The sequence below is a fragment of the Armigeres subalbatus genome, chromosome 2, assembly GCF_024139115.2.
Source record: "Armigeres subalbatus isolate Guangzhou_Male chromosome 2, GZ_Asu_2, whole genome shotgun sequence".
Classification (NCBI taxonomy): Eukaryota; Metazoa; Arthropoda; class Insecta; order Diptera; family Culicidae; genus Armigeres; species Armigeres subalbatus.
Genome location: NC_085140.1, coordinates 295,798,199 through 295,817,080, shown reverse-complemented (window position 1 = coordinate 295,817,080; position 18,882 = coordinate 295,798,199). Strand labels below are relative to the sequence as shown.

Genomic DNA, 18,882 nt, shown 5'->3' with positions numbered 1-18,882 from the left:
GATCAATGCTAAAGAAAACCGGTAGACCAGCTGTGACCACTGGATAGGTTTCTAAACAGTCACGATAAGCAACTCCAATATAGCCATTCGTCAATCAACGACTGCAATTTTTTTGCATCTCGTGCACAGTCGGCGGTCTCATATCGGGCGAACACATGCTGCAACACCGCGGTCCAGCAATGCTGTCAGCATGTATCTACTTAAGTTTTTTTTTCACATTCACCCCCTTCCCAGTGAACTTCTCGTCGATCAATTTTATTAGTTCGTATAATTGAATAACTGGCAATTCCGAATTGTACGTCCATCAAACAAGTATAATAAAACTGAAAATTGCTTCGTAATGAGGGCACATGTTGGCCAACTGATGTTGGCTATTCTGCGGGTACTCACATTTGGACACCCTTAACTGCCACCCGCTCAACATTTTGGCGGCGCTTTTTGCTCGGCACTCGGTTCAGAAACTTTTCACCCGTCAATCACTGATCGCGTATTCTCTTCTCAAGGATTATCACCAACGCGAATTTTCTTCTCTTCACTCCAAGTCCACCCAACATAAAGAGTTGTACCCGGATCAAACTCCCAGCTCTGCTACCGGATGAAACCGGAGAACACTCGCGATCACGACGGCTCGGACCACTTGAACGTAATGTAATACCCCGTCTTTCCGCCGAGACGCTCGCGAAGGAATTAAACCGAACTCGGAAAGCTTCTGGCTCATTTATAGAGACACATACGCGCGAGGTGCAGTGAGGTACTCGAGTGCGCCACCTGAGCGACAACGCACAGTGCTGAGATGATATCGTCGTTGTCGTCGCGCGTATCAATAGCAGCTGATGAGGGCAGTCCAGCATGCGAATCCACAATCAACCAACGACGGTGGCGGCGGCGGCGACGGCGAAGATGTGGGTTTTTTTTTTTGCCAATACACCAACAACAAGCTTTATCACCTTAAGAACCAACCCCACTTCACAGGACCGTCGTCCGCTTGAAACTGACTGGAGCTTTTCGCGAATGGATACGAGGTTTCCCCGCCGTACGCGCAGCGCCGACGACGACGACCACGACGGCGGCGACGGCGCACAGTGGCGGGCATTCTTGGAAAAGCCGCACGAAATCTTCAATGTTTCAGTAGTTGGATGCGTCAAATTTACAGCATTTTGTGTCGATCACTGTGACACTACACTACGCGATGTCTTCTAAATGCAAACTGCGTCCGATTTGATGGTGCTCTTCGGAGATATAAATCAACCTAAAGACTAGTTTGGAAACACGCAAACGACGCACTGCAATTCGCGAATATCCATTTCCAGTCAGATTATGATTGATAGCATTGCATTTCACGGTTTCCATCGGCGCAATTTGAACCTCAATTGTAGTAATCGCATCTTGTACATCTCCAATATGTCCAGCGGGTGAATTGAATTACAAACAGAACTTGTTCTTGTTCTTATTGATCGCTTAAATCTAGCATTGCGAATTTTCTGTGACATAGACACTCTTCGTATTGTTCTGTGTGTTCTGTTCGACACTTACTATCACACTCTGAAATGTGATTTTTGTTAATGCAATTAATTTTATGTAAAGACCATTTTTTTCGCACAATTAAAACAGAATAGTTCTAGTATGACTTAGGCGGTTTACATTAGTGCGACACATATTTCATATAAATATGTAATTAAAGAGAAGTAAAAATATATGAATTATAAAAAAAGACATCCTATCGACTTAAGTATCTACAACAGAGTGACATTAGTTTATTATTTTTGCAAGGAAACACAGATTACAAAACAAATTATTTTACTCGAACGCGAACGGGTTGACTGATTTGCAAGATGTTTCCCCAATCGATTCGTTTGTACAATCGCAAGGTTTGTGTATACAAAAAGTTAGTGAATTTAACGGGGAAATGGAACACAATTTTGAATCAGCTGTTGATAAAAACAAAACAAAAGCAAAAAATTGATCAAGAGTGCGGTGCTGCCAATAGTTTATTGTGACATTTGCAAGACCCGGGCAAAGCTGGGTTACTTTCGCTAGTTCAGAATAAATTTCAGTGTGGATCCCTTCGTGGAATAACTTCATTCCTGTAGTGGATAAGATTGGCATTAGATGTTATGATAAAATTATTATAGCAAAATGCCATTACCATCAATCCCTTGAAATCTGCATTTGACATATGTTCTAATGATATGCACTCATTTATTGAGTAACTCGAATCAACGTGTATTGAGTTATTTTGAGCTCCATGGTAACGCACAAATGTTTTTGTTTTCTCGAGTTCGTGTCAGAATGAATCGACGACGGAAGTCAGTTTGCTGAGTATTGTTGCGGCGAACGGACGGGCTTAGAAACCTCGTCCGGTCACGACAATGACGCAGCCGGTAGTGTTGGAATAGTGATATTTTTAGTCGGTCGAGCTCCCTGGTTTTATCTAGAATTTCGGAATATCGGTGCCATCGAGGTCAGGTAAGAAAGGAAGAAATTGTTAGAAATAGAAGATAAGATGAAAAATTACTTAAGAATGCTAGCGTCCCCGGTAGGCTCCCTGACGGAAGGGCAGAGGAGTAGGCCGGGTGACAGGAAAGGTGCAAGAAAGATGGCACATTGAGGAAAACAAAAATTAAAGGCAAAAAAGTTGGCAAAATGAAAAACAAATAAAAACAATGAGGAATGCTAACGTTCCCGGTAGGAATGCTAGCGTCACCTGACGGAAGGGCAGAGGATGAACAAAAAATTTGCAACTATGAGAAAAATTAAAATTGGACTAGGTTGGAATGGATTTTTGATTGTATTTGAATTGAATTTTGGATTGGTTTTGGATTGAGCTGTAGGACTAGTTTCGTATTGGATTGGATTCTGATTGGATTTTATTTTTTATTTAGACTGGATTTAGATTGGATTTGGATTGAATATGGATTGGATTTTGGTTGGTTCTGAATTGAATTTTTGGATTTGTGATTGTATTGGATTTGGATTGAATTTGGATTGGATTTGGATTAGGATTGGATTTGGATTGGATTCGGATTGGATTTGGATTGGGTTTGTAATAGATTTGGATTGAATTTCGATAGGATTTGGATTGGATTTGGATTGAATTTTGATTGAATTCCGATTAGATTTGGATTTGATTTGGATTGAATTTGGATTTTATTTGGATTGGATTTGATTTGTATTTGGATTGGATGTGGATTGGAGTTGGATTGGATTTGGATGGGTTTTGGATTGGATTGAATTGGATTATATTTGGAAATTGGGTCCTAAAGCCCTACCTTGCTTCTGGTTGCAAACTATAGTGCATCGGTCAAGAATACTTGAACCGATGTAATAAAAATTCTGGTAAATGTCTAAATCAGTAAAAATAATATTTCTGCGTTTAAGACATTTTAAGGTAAATTTTGGGCTTTGCAACATTTCAGAACGAATCAACCATCAGCCCAAAACGTCAGGCCCATATATTAACTGTCAAAGGTTGAGTCAAGTGCCCTGCGGTGTTTTACTAGTGCGTTTGAATCATATTATTCCGTACGTCAAACAAGACCAAAAATGTCGAGGAAGCATTTTTCATCTATTTTTAAATTTCAAATTAAACAATGTTCCTTTCGATTTCTAAGTCGAAAGAAAAACTGACGCGTTCATCGTTCCATGCAAGAAAATCGAATATCGATTCTTCATTTTAGGACCCAATTCGATTAGATTTGGATTGGAATTGGATTTGGATTGGACTGCATTAGGATTGATTTTGGATTGGATTTAGATTAAATTTGAAATGGATTTGGATTGGATTTGAAATTATATTTTTTTTTGGATTGGTTTTGGATTGAATTTGGATTGGATTTGGATTGAATTTGGATTGCATTTGGATTTAATTTTGAGTTGGATTTGGATAGGATTTGGATTTAATTCGGACTGGATTCGGATTAGATTTGGATGGGATTTTGATTGGATTTGAATTAAATTTGAATTGGATTTGATTTGGATTGGATTTGAATTAGATTTTTTTGGATTGGTTTTGTATTGAATTTGAATTGGATTTGGATTTTAGAAACCTCGTCCGGTCACGACAATTCCGAATTTAAATTAAGGTCAGTGCACTCAAATGATTGGTACTTAGAATTGTCACTGCGTTCAAAAACAAGTGCCTCTAAGTTGAACGTCGATATCGACTTTATGTTATTATTTTAGTCATCAAAAATTGGTTCAGTATTATTAATACTTCTTTTGTGCTTTTAGTTCGAAAGTTCAAAAAATTCTGTTCGGAAGCTCAAAAAGATTTTGTTCAGAACCCGAAAATTCTACTCACGAAAATCTAAAGAGATTTCGTTCGGTAGTCCAAAATGATTGCATTCAGAGTGTCAGAAGAATTATGTTTAGAAGTCCAGAACAATTCCTTTCAGTAACCATAAAAAAACGACCGGAAGACTCAAAGAATTCCGTTCCGAAGCCCAAAAGGATTCCGGTTGGACGACTAAATAATTTTGTTCTGAAACCCAAAAGAAATCTTTTCGGAAGGATTCCGTTCGGCGGCCCAAAAGAATTCATTTTTCAATTTTCCGGGACTCCGTTCGGTATCCCAAAATGATGCCGCTCAGAGGTCCATAAAAACTCCGCTCAGAAACTCAGAACAATTCTCTTCAGAAGCCCAAAAGAGCTCCATTCGAAAGCCCAAAAGAATTCCGTTCGAAAAACAAAAATAATTCAGTTCGGAGGCACAAAAGGATTCGGTTCAGAGGTCAAACAATTCAATTCCTATCCAAAACCTAAAAGAATTCCGTTCGAAAGCCAGAATGGATTCTATTCGAAAACTTAAAAAAATTCCGTTCGGCGGCCCAGAAGAAATCCATTTAGAAACCCAGAACAATTCCGTCCGGAAGCCCAAAAGGATTCCGTTCGAAAACTCAAAAAAAAACAATTCGGAGGCTTAAAAGTAATCATTCCGAAGCTCAGAAAGATTCCGTTCAGAAGCCCTAAAGAATTCCGTTCGAAAGCTCAAAAGAATTTCGTTCGAAAGCCTCAAAAGACTTCCGTTTAGGAGCCTAAAAATATTCCGTTCTGAGGCCCAAAAGGAATCAATTGGAAATTTTCCGCGATTACGTTCGGTAATTCATAATGATGCGGTTCGGATGCCCATGCGTTCGGAAACCCAGAACAATTCCCTTCATAAGCTCAGAAGAATTCCGTCCGTGACCCCAAAAGGATTTCGTTCGAAAAACAAAAATAATTCAGGACGGAAGCACAAAAGGATTCAGTTCAGAGGACCAAAATGATGCCGTTCGGGGCCCAGAAAGATTCTGTTCAGATGCCCAAAGCAATTCCTATCGGAAACCTAGAAGAATTCAAAGGCCCAAAAGGTTTCTGTTCGAAAACTTGAAAAAAAATCCGGTCGAAAGTCTCAAAAAACGTCCGTTCGGGAGCCTAAAACGATTCCGTTTGGAGACCCAAAATAAGCCCGTTCGAAGGCCCAGCAGAAATCCATTCAGCAACCCAGAACAATTCTTTTCAGTAACCCAAAACAATTCCGTGAGGAAGCTAAAAAACCGTTCGTGAAGAATTAAGCTCATTAGCCCACAATGGTTCCATTCGGAAGCCCACAAGAAATCCGTTCAGAAACCAAGAACAATTCTTATAAGAAACACAAAACACTTCCATCCGGAAGCCCAAAATAGTTCCATTCGTGAGCCCAAATGGATTCCGTTCAAAAACTAAAAAAAAATCAGTTCGGAGGCATAGGATTTCTTTAGGAGCCAAGAAAATTTCCGTTTAGAAGCCCAAAATAATTCCTATGAGAAACCCAAAAGGATTCCGTTCGAAAACTAAAAAAAATCAATTCAGAGGCATAAAAATATTCCTTTCGAAACCAAAAAAAAAAATTTGTTCAGAAGCCCATAATAATTCCTATCAGAAACCCAAAAGAATTCGAATGCCCAAAAGGTTTCTGTTCGAAAACTTTAAAAAAAATCCGGTCGAAAGTCTCAAAAAACTTCCGTTCGGGAGCCTGAAGCAATTCCCTTTGGAGGCCCAAAATAATCCCGTTCGGAGGCCCAGAAGAAATCCATTCAGCAACCCAGAATACTCTTTTTTGTAACCCAAAACAATTCCGTGAGGAAGCTCAAAAAAAAGTCCGTTCGTGAGCCCAAATAGATTCCGTTCGAAAGCCCACAAGAAATCCGTTCAGAAAACTAGAACAATTCCTATAAGACACACAAAGCAATTCCGTCTGGAAGCCCAAAAGAATTCCGTTCGTGAGCCCAAACAGATTCCGTTCGAAAACTAAAATAAAATAAGTTCGGAGGCATAGGATTTCTTTAGGAGCCAAGAAAATTTCCCTTTAGAAGACCAAAATAATTCCTATGGGAAACCCAAAAGCATTCCGTTTGAAAGCCCAAAAGGATTCTGTTCGAAAATTCGAATGAATTCTGTTCGTTAGCCCAAAATAACCCGTTCGGAGTCTCAGAAGAAATCCATTCAGCAAACCAGAACAATCCTTATCAATAACCCAAAACAATTCCCTGATTCCGCTCGAAAACCCAAAAGAATTTAATTCAGTAGCATAAAAGGAGGAGGTTCAAAAGAATTCCGTTCCGAGACCAGAAGGCTACCTTCAGAAGCCCAAAGTTATTCCTATCGGAAATCCAAAAGAATTTCGTTCGAAAACCCAAAAGGGTTCTGTTTGAAAACTCAAAAGAATTCCGTTCGTTAACCCAAAATGATGCCGTTCGGAGGTCCAGAAGAAATCCGTTCAGAAACCTAGAACAATTCCTATAAGAAACACAAAAGAATTCCGTTCGTGAGCCCAAAAGGATTCGGTTCGAAAGCAAAAAAAAATAAGTTCGGTAGCACAAAAGGATTCCGTTTGAAGCCCAGACAAAATCTGTTCAGAATTAGAATAAACCAGACTAAAATTCGAAAACGAAAGCTCAAAAGAATTCCGTTCGAAAGCCCCAAAAGAATTCCGTTCGGGAGCCTACAATGATTCCATTCGTTGGCCCAAAATGATTCCGTTGGGAGGCTTAGAAGATTTCCGTTCAGAAACCCAGAATAGTTTCTTTTAGAAACCCAAAACAATTCCGCCCGACTGCCCAAAAGATTTCCGTTCGTGAGCTCAAAAGAATTATATTCGAACTAAAAAGAATTCCATTCGGAAGCACAAAAGGATTCCGTTCGCAAACCGAAAAAGAATCCGTTCGGAGCCCAGAAAGATTCCATTCAGAAGCCAAAAAAAATCCTATCGGGAACCCAAAAGAATTCGGTTCGGAGTCCCAAAAGAAATCTGTTCGCAAACTCAAAATAATTCCGTTCGGAAGCCCCAAAAGAATTCCGTTCGGGATCCTGAAATTGATTCTGTTCAGACTCCCAAAAGGATTCAAATTTCAATTTTTCGGGATTCCGTTCGTTGGTCCAAAATAAGTCTGTTTGGAGGCACAGATGAAATCCGTTCAGAAGCCTAGAACAAGTCCTTTCAGAAAGCCAAACGAATTCCTTCCGTTCCGGTACCCAAAAAGATTCAGTTCGGAAGCCTAAATTATCCTGTTCAGAAACCTAAAAGAAATCTTTTCGGAAGTCCAGAAGGTTTCCATCCAAACGCTTAGAAGCAATCCGACATAAATTTCGGGAAGCCCGAAAGAGTTCCGTACGTGAGCTCAAAAGGATTCCGTTCGAGAACCCAAAAGAAGTTAGACCGGAAAAACAAAAAAAAATCCGTTCGGAAACCCGTTCGGAGCCCCAAAGGAATTCCGATCAAAATCCCAAATGGATTCTGTTCGAAAACTCAAAAAAATTCCGTTCGGGAGCCTACAAAGATTCCATTCGGAGGCTCAGAAGAATTCCGTTCAAAAACCCATAACAGTTCCTTTTAGAAACCCAAAACAATTCCGTCCGAATGTCCAAAAGAATTCCGTTCGTGAGCCCAAAAAGATTCTGTTCGGAATCTAGAAAGAAGTCCATTCGGAAGCACAAAAGGATTCCGTTCACACACCCGAAAAGAATCTGTCCGAACAGATTGATTCAAATTAAGTCCGTTAAGAACTCAAATTAAGTCCGTTCGGAAGTTCCAAAAGAATTCCGTCCGGGATCCTAAATGATTCTGTTCGGATGCCCAGAAGAATTTAAATTTCAATTTTCCGGGTGTCCGTTCGTTGGTCCAAAATTAGTCTGTTTGAAGGCCCAGAAGAAATCCGTTCAGAAGCCTAGAACAAGTCTTTTCAGAAAGCCAAAAGCATTCCTTCCGGAGGCCCAGACGGATTCCGTTTCCGAAACCCAAAAAGATTCCGGTCGGAAGCCTAAATTATCCTGTTCAAAAACGGAAGGTTTCCGTCCGCACGCTTAGAAGGATTCCGACATAAATAATTCCTATCGGAAGCCCAACAGAATTCCGTACGTCTGTTCAAAAAAATTCCGAACGAGAACCCAAAAGAACTCAGATCGGAATCACAAAAAAGATTCCGTTCGGAAACCCAAAAGAATTCCGTTTAGTATGTTATGGAAAAAAACCTTTTGTATTACATGATTTAACAGTCAGATTTAATCCGGGAGTTAGAAGGTGCTAGCTGTATTGCAGCTCCAGTGACCCGTTTCGGACTGCCTGGTATTGCATGACCAGTCCGAGGTCACTTTTACTTACAATAAGCCCCGCCTGTTTATGCTACCATTATCAATTGGATAATGGATCCATACACAAACTTCCGAATTCTCTAATCCGGCGCGTATTCAGTTTAAAAATCATAATTATGTAAATTATTCGTAAAAATAAAATAGTAGTAAAACCATAATGAAACAATCTCACCAAATGTTATCGCAGATTGCGCCTGACAGTCCTGATTTATAATGCGGTGCATAATAGCTAACACGCGTCACTCGTCAGCCGAAGTGGATGGATGTTCCCCGGCAATAATTAGATATTACCCTAAACAGCATACCACTATCACCCACGCACATTCTTTAGGTCTATTTTTGTATATGATTTCACGAAACGGAACATTTAATTATTATAATTCAAACTGTTGTAGTAATAACAGATCACTATGCAAATTGGCTTTCGTTTTTTAAATCATTTCTAAAAGCCAAAACGTTAAAAAAATCGAGCAGCGAAACAATTTGACATCCGTCACGCGTGGCACTCTGCGATTCACTCCTTCGTTCGCTTTCCCAAATGGTTTATGTTCGAAAATTCAAAAGAATTCCGTTTGAAAGCCTCAAAATATTTTTTTCATACAAAATGTTCCATAATAAAAAGTTTCTCAAAGTTTCACCTTGGGACTACCACTATGGTTTTCTTTGGACAAAAAACAATAAAATCAATTCCAGCTGCTAATGATTGCAAATCTGCTATTCCAATCACTTATTAAAAAATATTTATTTTGAAACTTTAAATATGGACATTCTTATAATTCATGGCTAGTAGAGCAGTAACGTCAACTGGATCAAGGTCATCCTGTTCATGCTTCATGGTAGTGGGATGCCGAAGCGTCCCACGATTTCGTCAATTAAATGGAGAATTGTAGCGGAGATAGAATACATCCATCTTTGACTCGCTCCAGCGGCACCTCAGATGGGGTCGGATAGAGCTCCATTCTTCAGGACTCTACAAGTGGAAGATTCGCACTGTACTTCGGTGAGGCCGAACATTTTTTTCTGTAACTTTCTTGAGCCAAAACAAGGACCAATTCACATTATTAACTTCCCTTCAATGCCACTGAAACACTGAAACGTGCAGATCTATCCTTTTCAGGATTACAATTTATTTTGTAAGGGAAGAGAATTATTTGATAAAAGAACTATTCGGCACTTCATCTCATAGCTCCCATTTTCATCCCATCAAAAACAAAGCAATGAAATAGAATTTGATTTTTTTCTCTTTTGTATGATTTTTTTCAGCAGTGAACACGAACTTTATCAAAGAGAATCGACCAGATTGGTGTTGTATTTCTTTGTTTTGAGATGAGATGATGTTCAGAGAGCTGGAAAACGAAACAGTTCCTCTAGCTATTTTCAAAATGTACAAACGACAATCGCTTGGACGGTAGAGTAGACCATCGTCAACTCGTTAAATTTTCTCGTAAGGTTCGAGAAACGGCTGAGAAATTAACGTTCAAAATCTATCAAATTTTCGCAATCGCAACATGTACCCCGAAATAGAAAATACAAACGTAGTTTCACGTCAAAAATGTCCATTCCGTAGGTCTTTCGGAGCTTAATTAGCCGATGTGACCGGATTAAACCCAAGTGGCCCTATAGGAACCCTAAAAACATCATTTTCATCATCTATATAATAAAAATGAATTGGACTATGTTCGTATCCGCATAACTCAAAAACGGCTGGACGGATTTTCTTCATTCCTTCAGTGAATATGTTCATTATCGTTTCCGACGCGTTTATATGATATTTACTCATGCGAAAACCACGAGTAAAGTTGAGTGAAACGTGAAAAATTAAAATTAGGTTTCATAAGGAATTTTGCCTAGGCAGTTCACAACGCGCATTTTCGTCTACTATGCAGGACAACGTCTGCCGGGTCGACTAGTTGTTTATAAAAATCATGATGTTTGAGGTATTACACGACTTGTTTTGACTCAATTTGGAAAACGTCCATTCCGTAGTTCCTCATTATTGAAGCCGATGTTTGAAACCTTACTGACCCAGGAATTCTAAAAATATCATTCTCATCATTGCATTGCTAAATCATGAAGTTTAAGGTGTCACACGACGTCTTTTGACTCAATGTAGAAAATGGCCATTCCGTAGGTCCTTCAGATTGTGAGCGATGTAACCGTATTGAAGTCAAATGGCCCCGGAGATTTAAAAATATTTTCAGCATTGCTTTGTAAAAATGAAGTTTGAGGGGTCAAACGACCTGTTTTGACTAAAGTTTGTAAATGGCCACTTTTTCTGGAGACTACAAACCCCAACGCATTCTGGAATGATTGATTTCGGATCAAAAACCAGAAACTGTAGAAAAAGACTATTTTGCTGTACTAGACTCACTTACACCCTTCTGCTTCTAACCCCTTTATAAATTATTAGTAAAAACCTACAAGTGAGACACGCCCTAAACGATATCACGATCAAACACGTACTAATTATTCTAATTAATTCCGACGTCATCTACACAAAACAGGAATATATCTCAGAAACTCGCAAACGAATTGCCTACCAAACGACATCACTTCAAAGCGTGCGCTAATTAATTCGTTTGGCCATCTAAAGATTCCGCTAATAGCATCTAATCGTTAACCGCTTGAAATGTGTGTAACAGAAAACATATAAAGTGATTTTCCTCAAAAGTACGTTTTTTTTATCGATATTATATTTCTATTTGTTACCAATTGTGCCTTACTGAGTCTACTATTTCTTCACGTTAAAAACATTCAAATCCAATAATTTAAACGTTTTTTTTCCATATTAATCCAAAAGCCTAAACTTTTTATGTACAGCTGTAAAAAAGCTCAAGCAGATGTAAGCCATTGTAAACAATTTAAACAGATTTGATATAAATTATTAAAACCCAAACACACATTGTCCGAAATTTCGGCCACCGTGCGTGTGCGTGGTGGAAGCTCGAACGATTAACCCATGCGCGACTCCGCCGCCGCCTCCATCAGCGACTACCGAACCGACTGACCACTCAGCCAGCAGCGTGTGCTTTTCGTGTGCGAATGCAGCTTGACTGCGATATAAGCGGCGGCCGGGCGATCGTTGGTTGACGAGACACGTTAAACACCGATAAATTACATCGTAAACGGAGGAGCATGCTCTGGTTCGACCCTGAAAGAAATGTTGTGGTTCTGTTTTTTTTTCTTCAGCTCTTTCATTTAGGTTTGGGAGTAAGGTGCGAAAATTATTTTGCTGGTGAATTGCTGGTAAATGATTGGTAAATGTGCGGGTGGTAATGACCCGGTACGGATCGATCAAACGCACACCTTCGCCGTCAAGCCGTAGGCTGACGCTGTGATGGTGTTTCACTCGCTTTATCGGAAGTGTTTAATTGGTTCGGGACGAGTTTGATCGCAAATTGCTGGTCCATTATCGTAAATATTCGGCACTAAACGAAATTACCGCACAAGCCATATACTGTATGATGCGAATATCCCTTTGTCTCAATTGCTTTTAATTTAGAACAATCGGATTGAATTGATTGGCTAATTGGGTTTTCCGACACGTTTCAGTATATCATTACTGGAACGAGGTAACCCCACAATACGTTTTACACATTATTCGAGATTTTCATAAGAGCTTAGATAATCATAATTTGGCAATGCAATGCGTCTCAAACTTCTTTTTTGCAATTCCTGTTCATAATACCTGGTTTACAGTTCGTCTTTGAGTAATAAAACGGTCTACTTTTCCATACCAACAAAATGGGTGCTTTATTGGCCGCATAGCAACTCAAATTGGTTGCATAAAATCCATTATAGCATTCATTTGGATGCTACAATGAAAAACCAGCATCAGAACAATAGTTACATGACTACATTTTGCTGATCAAGCTTGGGTGAGTGTTCAAATAGTGTATTCTCTGCATCGCGTAATAAACGAAATAGTTTGATGGATTGTACGACAATTCCCCGAATAACAATTTCCTCCGTCATCTGAGAGCAAAGGTTCCACACTGCTCCCTTGAGGAACCTCTACCGAAACGTCTTTTTCTTCACTGCTTGCACCTTTTATTGAAACATGTTTTTTTCAACGCTTTGTCGACGTACAAGTCGAGTCATGTACGAGACACTGAATACGACCACACAGTTGTGGTCAAAATACGTATCTGCAAAGATATCGAAATAATTGGTGGAATTAAACGGAGAGTACCAAACTCGTCTTCACCGACGACATAGGATATTATGGCACGTAACTTTGAGAAGATGGAGGAAGCCTACATCAGACTGAAGAGGGAAGCCAAGCGGATCGGACTAGTCATCAACACGTCGAAGACGAAGTACAAGAGAAGACAATGTGAGCCACCCACCGCGAGTTTGCATCGGTGGTGACGAAATCGAGGTGGTAGAAGAATTTGTGTACTTGGGCTCACTGGCGACTGCCGAAAATGATACCAGCAGAGAAATTCGGAGACGCATAGTGGCTGGAAATCGTACATACTTTGGACTCCGCAAGACGCTTCGATCGAATAGAGTTCGCCGCCGTACCAAACTGACAACCCGACCAGTAGATAGTAACAGATTCATATCAGACCTTGTTATTCTGTTACAGCAGCTTCTTATAACAGCGGTTGTTATAAATCATGTACCATTAGTAGTTAAAATAACAAAAATTGGAACAAAATCTCTTCCAGTTTGAACAAAAATATTACTAAATATGTTATTGATTGAACAGAAATATAACTCGTTGTGTTACATAAAAAGTGGTGAAACTAGCTTATACTATAACAACTTATGTTCTTGAAAATAATTTGATTATCCATAATGTAGGCAATTTACTTTGTCCAGCTGGTTAAACTTTGATTGTAGGTTCAAGTTATACTGTAGTTGGTACCTTTTTTTTTAAAATTCATATCTACCAAAAATGTAGGCAATTGTATTTTTTTCGGTACAAATAAACATAACACATTATGTTATAATCATGTTATGACGATCATAAAATTTTCTTTCCTCCAACTTTGGCAGAAAATTTATAACTAAATTATTGCAAGTTTTGTTATTTGTAACACATATTGATATAATTGTGATAAAATTTTGTTATGACTAACTGATCGGGAATCTACAAAATGCTCATTAGACCGGTAGTCCTCTACGGACAGGACAGGACTCGTGGAGGACCAACGCGCACTTGGAGTTTTTTTAAAGGAAAGCGCTGGACGGAGGCGAATGGAGGAGGCGAATGAACCACGAGTTGCTTGAGCTGCTGGGAGAACCATCCATCGTTCACACCACGAAAATCGGACGACTGCGGTGGGCTGGGCACGTAGCCAGAATATCGGACAGTAATCCGGTGAAAATGGTTCTCGACAACGATCCGACGGGCACAAGAAGGCGAGGTGCGCAGCGGGTAAGGTGCATCGAACAGGTGGAAGATGACTTGCGGACCCTCCGTAGACTGCGTGGTTGGCGAAGTGCAGCCATGGACCGAGCTGAATGGAGAAGACTTTTATATACCGCACAGGCCACTTCGGCCTTAGTCTGAATAAATGAAAAATTAACCAAACTCGTCTACATTCCACTACATTCCACTAAAAAAAGCTTAACATATTTTTTCTGATATTTTTTTCGCCCAGTTTGTTCAGTAGGTAAGAGAACTGTTGCGTTTTCCATCTCACATATATTCATCTCATCGCAAAACAAAGAAATACATCACCAATCTCGTCCTTTCTTTTTGCTAACACGCGTGCTCACTGGTAAAAAAAATCACAAAAAAAGAAGCAAACCAAATTCCTTTTCATTGCTTTGTTTTTGATGGGATGGAAATAGGAGCTATAAGATGAAGTGCCGAACCGTTCCCCTATATCATTCGCTGTCCCTGTTTTGCCGTAACAGCCAAGTGTACGCAGTAATACATTGTGGTCAATTGTATCAAATGCATTCTTCCAATCAAAAACAGAACCCCTTATATTTTTCGTCCCTCGGAAGCTTGTAGCATGATGGCTATTGTAAATATGTAAATAGAACTATAATGGATGATTACGGTAAATGAATGAAATAGATATTAATTAATTTAAATTGTTTTGGTTCTTGTTATGTAAATCTTGTATTCAAGTTATGGTTCAATGTTCATTAAATCTTTTCGTGTATAAATTATTCAATATAGATACCAATTCGACACCTGACAAGTTCACTCAACGCATATATGTTAAATGTTCAAGTTCATCTAAGATGAACACCGTCAAAGCTTCACAGGTCGCTTCGTGAACTTCCACGACCGTCTGAACCAAGGGGTGGGAAGAGGGTTCAGAAGAATGAGAACCCTTTCAGATCCGATACGTTATGAGGGAATGAGATGACAGTTTCATTCGTAGGTTTATGATAGGTAAAGATTTAGATCGGGAAGGTTGATGGCCTTTGGGAAGGTTCAACAACCCCGGACACGATTCGAACAACCTCACGACCTATCTGAGGCAATTTGGGACCACACTGGATCATTTCAACCGAGACCGTGGAAAGATCCGGGAGTGCGAGTTTTTTAGTCTCTAGTATCGTGAATCTGTTGTGGTATGTTAAAACGACATTAGAAGTCTTTGGTGTTTTAGATTTTACGTTTATTCCTTTCCGTTAGGCTAAAGTCCAGTTAAAGAGTGTTGTGCGGTTCGTTAGTATTTTTGTGCGAGTATCCTAGAAATAGAAGGTAATTTGTAAAATATGTGTGTTCCAAAATGTGTGTGCTTATACGCGTCAAACAGCCGTTTGACGGCTTCTTATTGCCAGTTTTTGAGAACGAGATTCGAACCGACGCCTCTACCGACCTCTGGATATCGACCGCATCGCCCAACCCTCTCGGCCACCGTTTTCGTCGATCCACGCGCTCTCGTTGAAAACTCTCCGAGTTGCGGCTTTTGGTCCGTGAACCGGAAAGGGACCGCACCGTCACCATTGCGTCCGTCTTGGCCACGCCGGCCACCTTCAAAACGAATCATTTCGTCCGTAGCCGAGCAGTCATTCCGACTGCCCACGGAATCCATTTTGTTGCCATCTTCGGTGGCGCGTTCCACGAGACGCTGTATTGTTCGACCATCGTTATTGTCCGAACCCCGCCATCCGTCCGCTATTGTGTAGCAGCCATCGATCGCCATTGTGATCCGCAGCGTCCAACGACACGCGTTGGTAACCGTTCCTCCGCAAGACCAACCATCATCGAACAGTCCGTTCGCCGGGTCGCGAACCTCGCGGTCACTTGGTGGAGTTGCCGCAATACCATTTCAACAGCGAGCCACATCAAGAAAGGTCGGTAAAGCAGAGCACCAGAAAACATCCACGGTACCGTGAGTAGAAATGCGCATGCGTAAATGAATTGACACACACATAAAAGCTAGCTAAAATTATAAATACCGCACACATGAAGTAGACAGACAAGATAAAGTAGAGAGAAAGGAAAAAGAAAAGAGAAAGTGAAATGATCCTAGGATAAGTTTGTAAATTCAAATAAAAGCATGCTTGTTAATTGTTGCCGTTTTGCCCTACAAAAATAAATGTTTTTTTCCTTTCAAATGCAACGAGTTTGTAATGTCTAGGTACTAAAGGTTTTTGATGTCGTTCGGTTAGTGTTTTTTTTTGCGTATTTTGTGATTTTTACACCTAGTTGGACTGCTAGGGAAACTCAGTCCCTTCTTTTCCGTTCTTGAAACGAGAAGGGAGAATTGTGAAGGTTGGTTCTGCCAATGATGATAATTTGAGCTACAGTGACTAACCGAACGACGATCTCTAGCCATCGTAAATTTACGCGTGGGACGGTCATCTCGCCGAAAAAGAACGGAAGTACTTTATAACCGTTCGGGTTTGCTAGTGCGTTTCTCATCCACTGAATTCTTTCAAGAAACCTGCCCTGAGGTTTGGATTCTTGCCGGGCACAAAAACAGACGGGCGGCCCTCAATGTTGATTGAGGTGGCGCTTAAGCCGCTCGTTTACGGATTCAATGTCGAGAGACCCCATTGCCGCTAAGATGTGCTATAAGCTTCATAAATTTCATCTACCAATTTGCAAGCGGTGGTCCACGTACTAGCTTCTTCTCTTAATCCGTACAGAACTTCGTGTTCTCGCAGAAAATTGGTCATTCCGGAGACGGACACGGAACTTCTCTAATATTTTACTTATTACTGATAAGCTAGATAATGGATGGTAATTATTAATGTACCACTTGTTTCCGCCTTTATGAATGGTGATCACCCTCGCGGTTTCAGAAAAAAAAACAGAAGAAAAGTACCCAAAGATAATCGTTGAACAAGTCCCGCAGGAGTGTATAGAAAGTATGATGATGATGCTTGATTAAAGTCCAATTCGGCTATATGACCTAACGACCTATTCTACCGGATGGCTTTCGAACAGATGGGTTTCGGCCTAATGATTTCTTCAGCCGGGTCGGCATTCGGCCAAATGGGTTTCGGTCAAAAGACGCTTCTCCGAGCAGGCGTCTATCAAGCTCTTTTTAGTGGAATGTACTCAACCGTCTAAGACGAATTTAGTACTCTCCATTTAATTCCACTAATTATTTTGTTATCTTTGCAGATACGTATTTCGACCACAACTGTGTGGTCGTCTTCAGTGTCTCGTACTTGACTCGACCTGCCGAGTCCGGAAGTGCGGCATGCCACCCGGAAGTGTGGCATGAAAGTAAACTTTCGGGCAATGTCCACTACAAGACGGTTAGGTTTCGCCCCAATGTCAAGTGTTATTGATGACCCCGCCAGTTGGTACCGGCCGCTGCAAAACACAATTACCGCTGATCATGGTGAAGCCAACGGATGTGGCCCACCGATGGATAGCACACATCGCAGCCTGCGTCTTCATTCTGGTGGATGCCGTCGGCGTAGATGAACAGGAACTTGTTGGCCGGCAGTATGCCGAAGACCCTGTTCATGGCAATGAGAAAGAGGGTCACTGCCAGTGCTTCTATAGTGTGCATCGATTGATCCCTAAAAGAACGATTGTTCGCATAGGTCGCCGTGCTTGCATTATGCTGAGTAAACTTCGAATCGTATTATCGCTTATCAATCGAAATACATTGAGTGATGCGTTGAATTGGTTTAAAACACGGTTTTAGCCTTTGTATTTTTTTTTTTATATATGAAAATTCTTGGTGGCTTATCACGGCAACTTACCATAGATTACCTTCCCAACTAACCACTTATTCCTTTTCCGTGGGTCTCACGGAAATGCAGGGCATTCCTCGATCTCTTGAATTGAAACGATGAATATCGAACTAATTATATGTGTTATATTTACCATTCTGGGTTTTTGCACTGCCTAGCGGTAAGATGCGCGGCTACAAAGCAAGTCCATGCTGAGGGTGGCTGGGTTCGATTCCCAGTGCCGGTTTAGACAATGTTCGGCTTGGAAATTGTCTCGACATCCCTGGGCATAAAAATATCATCGCGTTAGCCTTATGATATACAAATGCAAAATGGTAACTTGGCTTAGAAACCTCGCGGTTAATGACTGTGGAAGTGCTGAATGAACACTAAGCAGCGAGACGGCAAAGTCCCAGTGTGGGATGCCAATAAGAAGAAAAAAAGAAGTTTTTACAGCACTACTTAGTCAAGCAACTTATCTAGTGAACACAAAAAGTATGCCATTTGTCCGATATGCCAAATGACTCTCACTTTTGACGCTGTTCACAATTATGCCAAATGTCCGTTATGCCAAATGCCGGTTATACCTACCTACCCATACATATGATGGACGTACACTTCGTGTTTTCTGGAGCAAAATCTAATGTAATGTAATAGTCCAGGTCGTTCGTTGTTGGGCAGCCAGTCATCAGTCTCCCTGCACACCGGCCGCATGTGCATCTTCCTCAAGTGCACACAGTCAGCGATTGCGGGGTCTATCCCGGAGCTGACGTCCTATTCCAGGTTCTCTGCTAAACATGACTCTTGCTGGTCTCTCTTCTGGCATACGCACTACATGAGCCATATTTTGTTAACCTGCTGATGTCTGCATTTTTGTACACTTGGTGCAGCTCGTTATTTATACGTCTGCGCCATTAACCATTTTCCACGACGCCGCCAAGCATTGGGCACAGTACTTTCGCTCAAACACTCCGAGAATTCGATAGTCTGCATCTTTAAACGTCCATGCTTCATGGCCTAGTTTTTTCCGTGTCTGTAGGCTGCGAGACTTTAGCTGGCTAAGCAAATCTTGCAGCCGCAACACGTCTTTTTACCTCGCGGCTTACGTCGTTATCACATGTAACGATTGTTCCAAGATATATGATTTCATCGACAACCTCA

General features: G+C 40.7%; 1 protein-coding gene across 2 annotated transcripts in view; it reads right to left on the bottom strand.

The window, feature by feature from the left end:
* Positions 1–18,882, bottom strand: part of LOC134212442 (putative inorganic phosphate cotransporter) — a 158,933-nt gene that overhangs the window by 82,768 nt on the left and 57,283 nt on the right. The window contains exon 1 of one of the 2 annotated variants that reach the window (XM_062690310.1): positions 391–716. The exons of the other annotated variant lie outside the window; for it this stretch is intronic. Coding sequence (XP_062546294.1) covers positions 391–424 — 34 coding nt within the window. The 5' untranslated portion in view covers positions 425–716. Of the gene's footprint in view, positions 1–390; positions 717–18,882 lie in introns of those variants that run through there. 2 annotated transcript variants of the gene reach the window in all.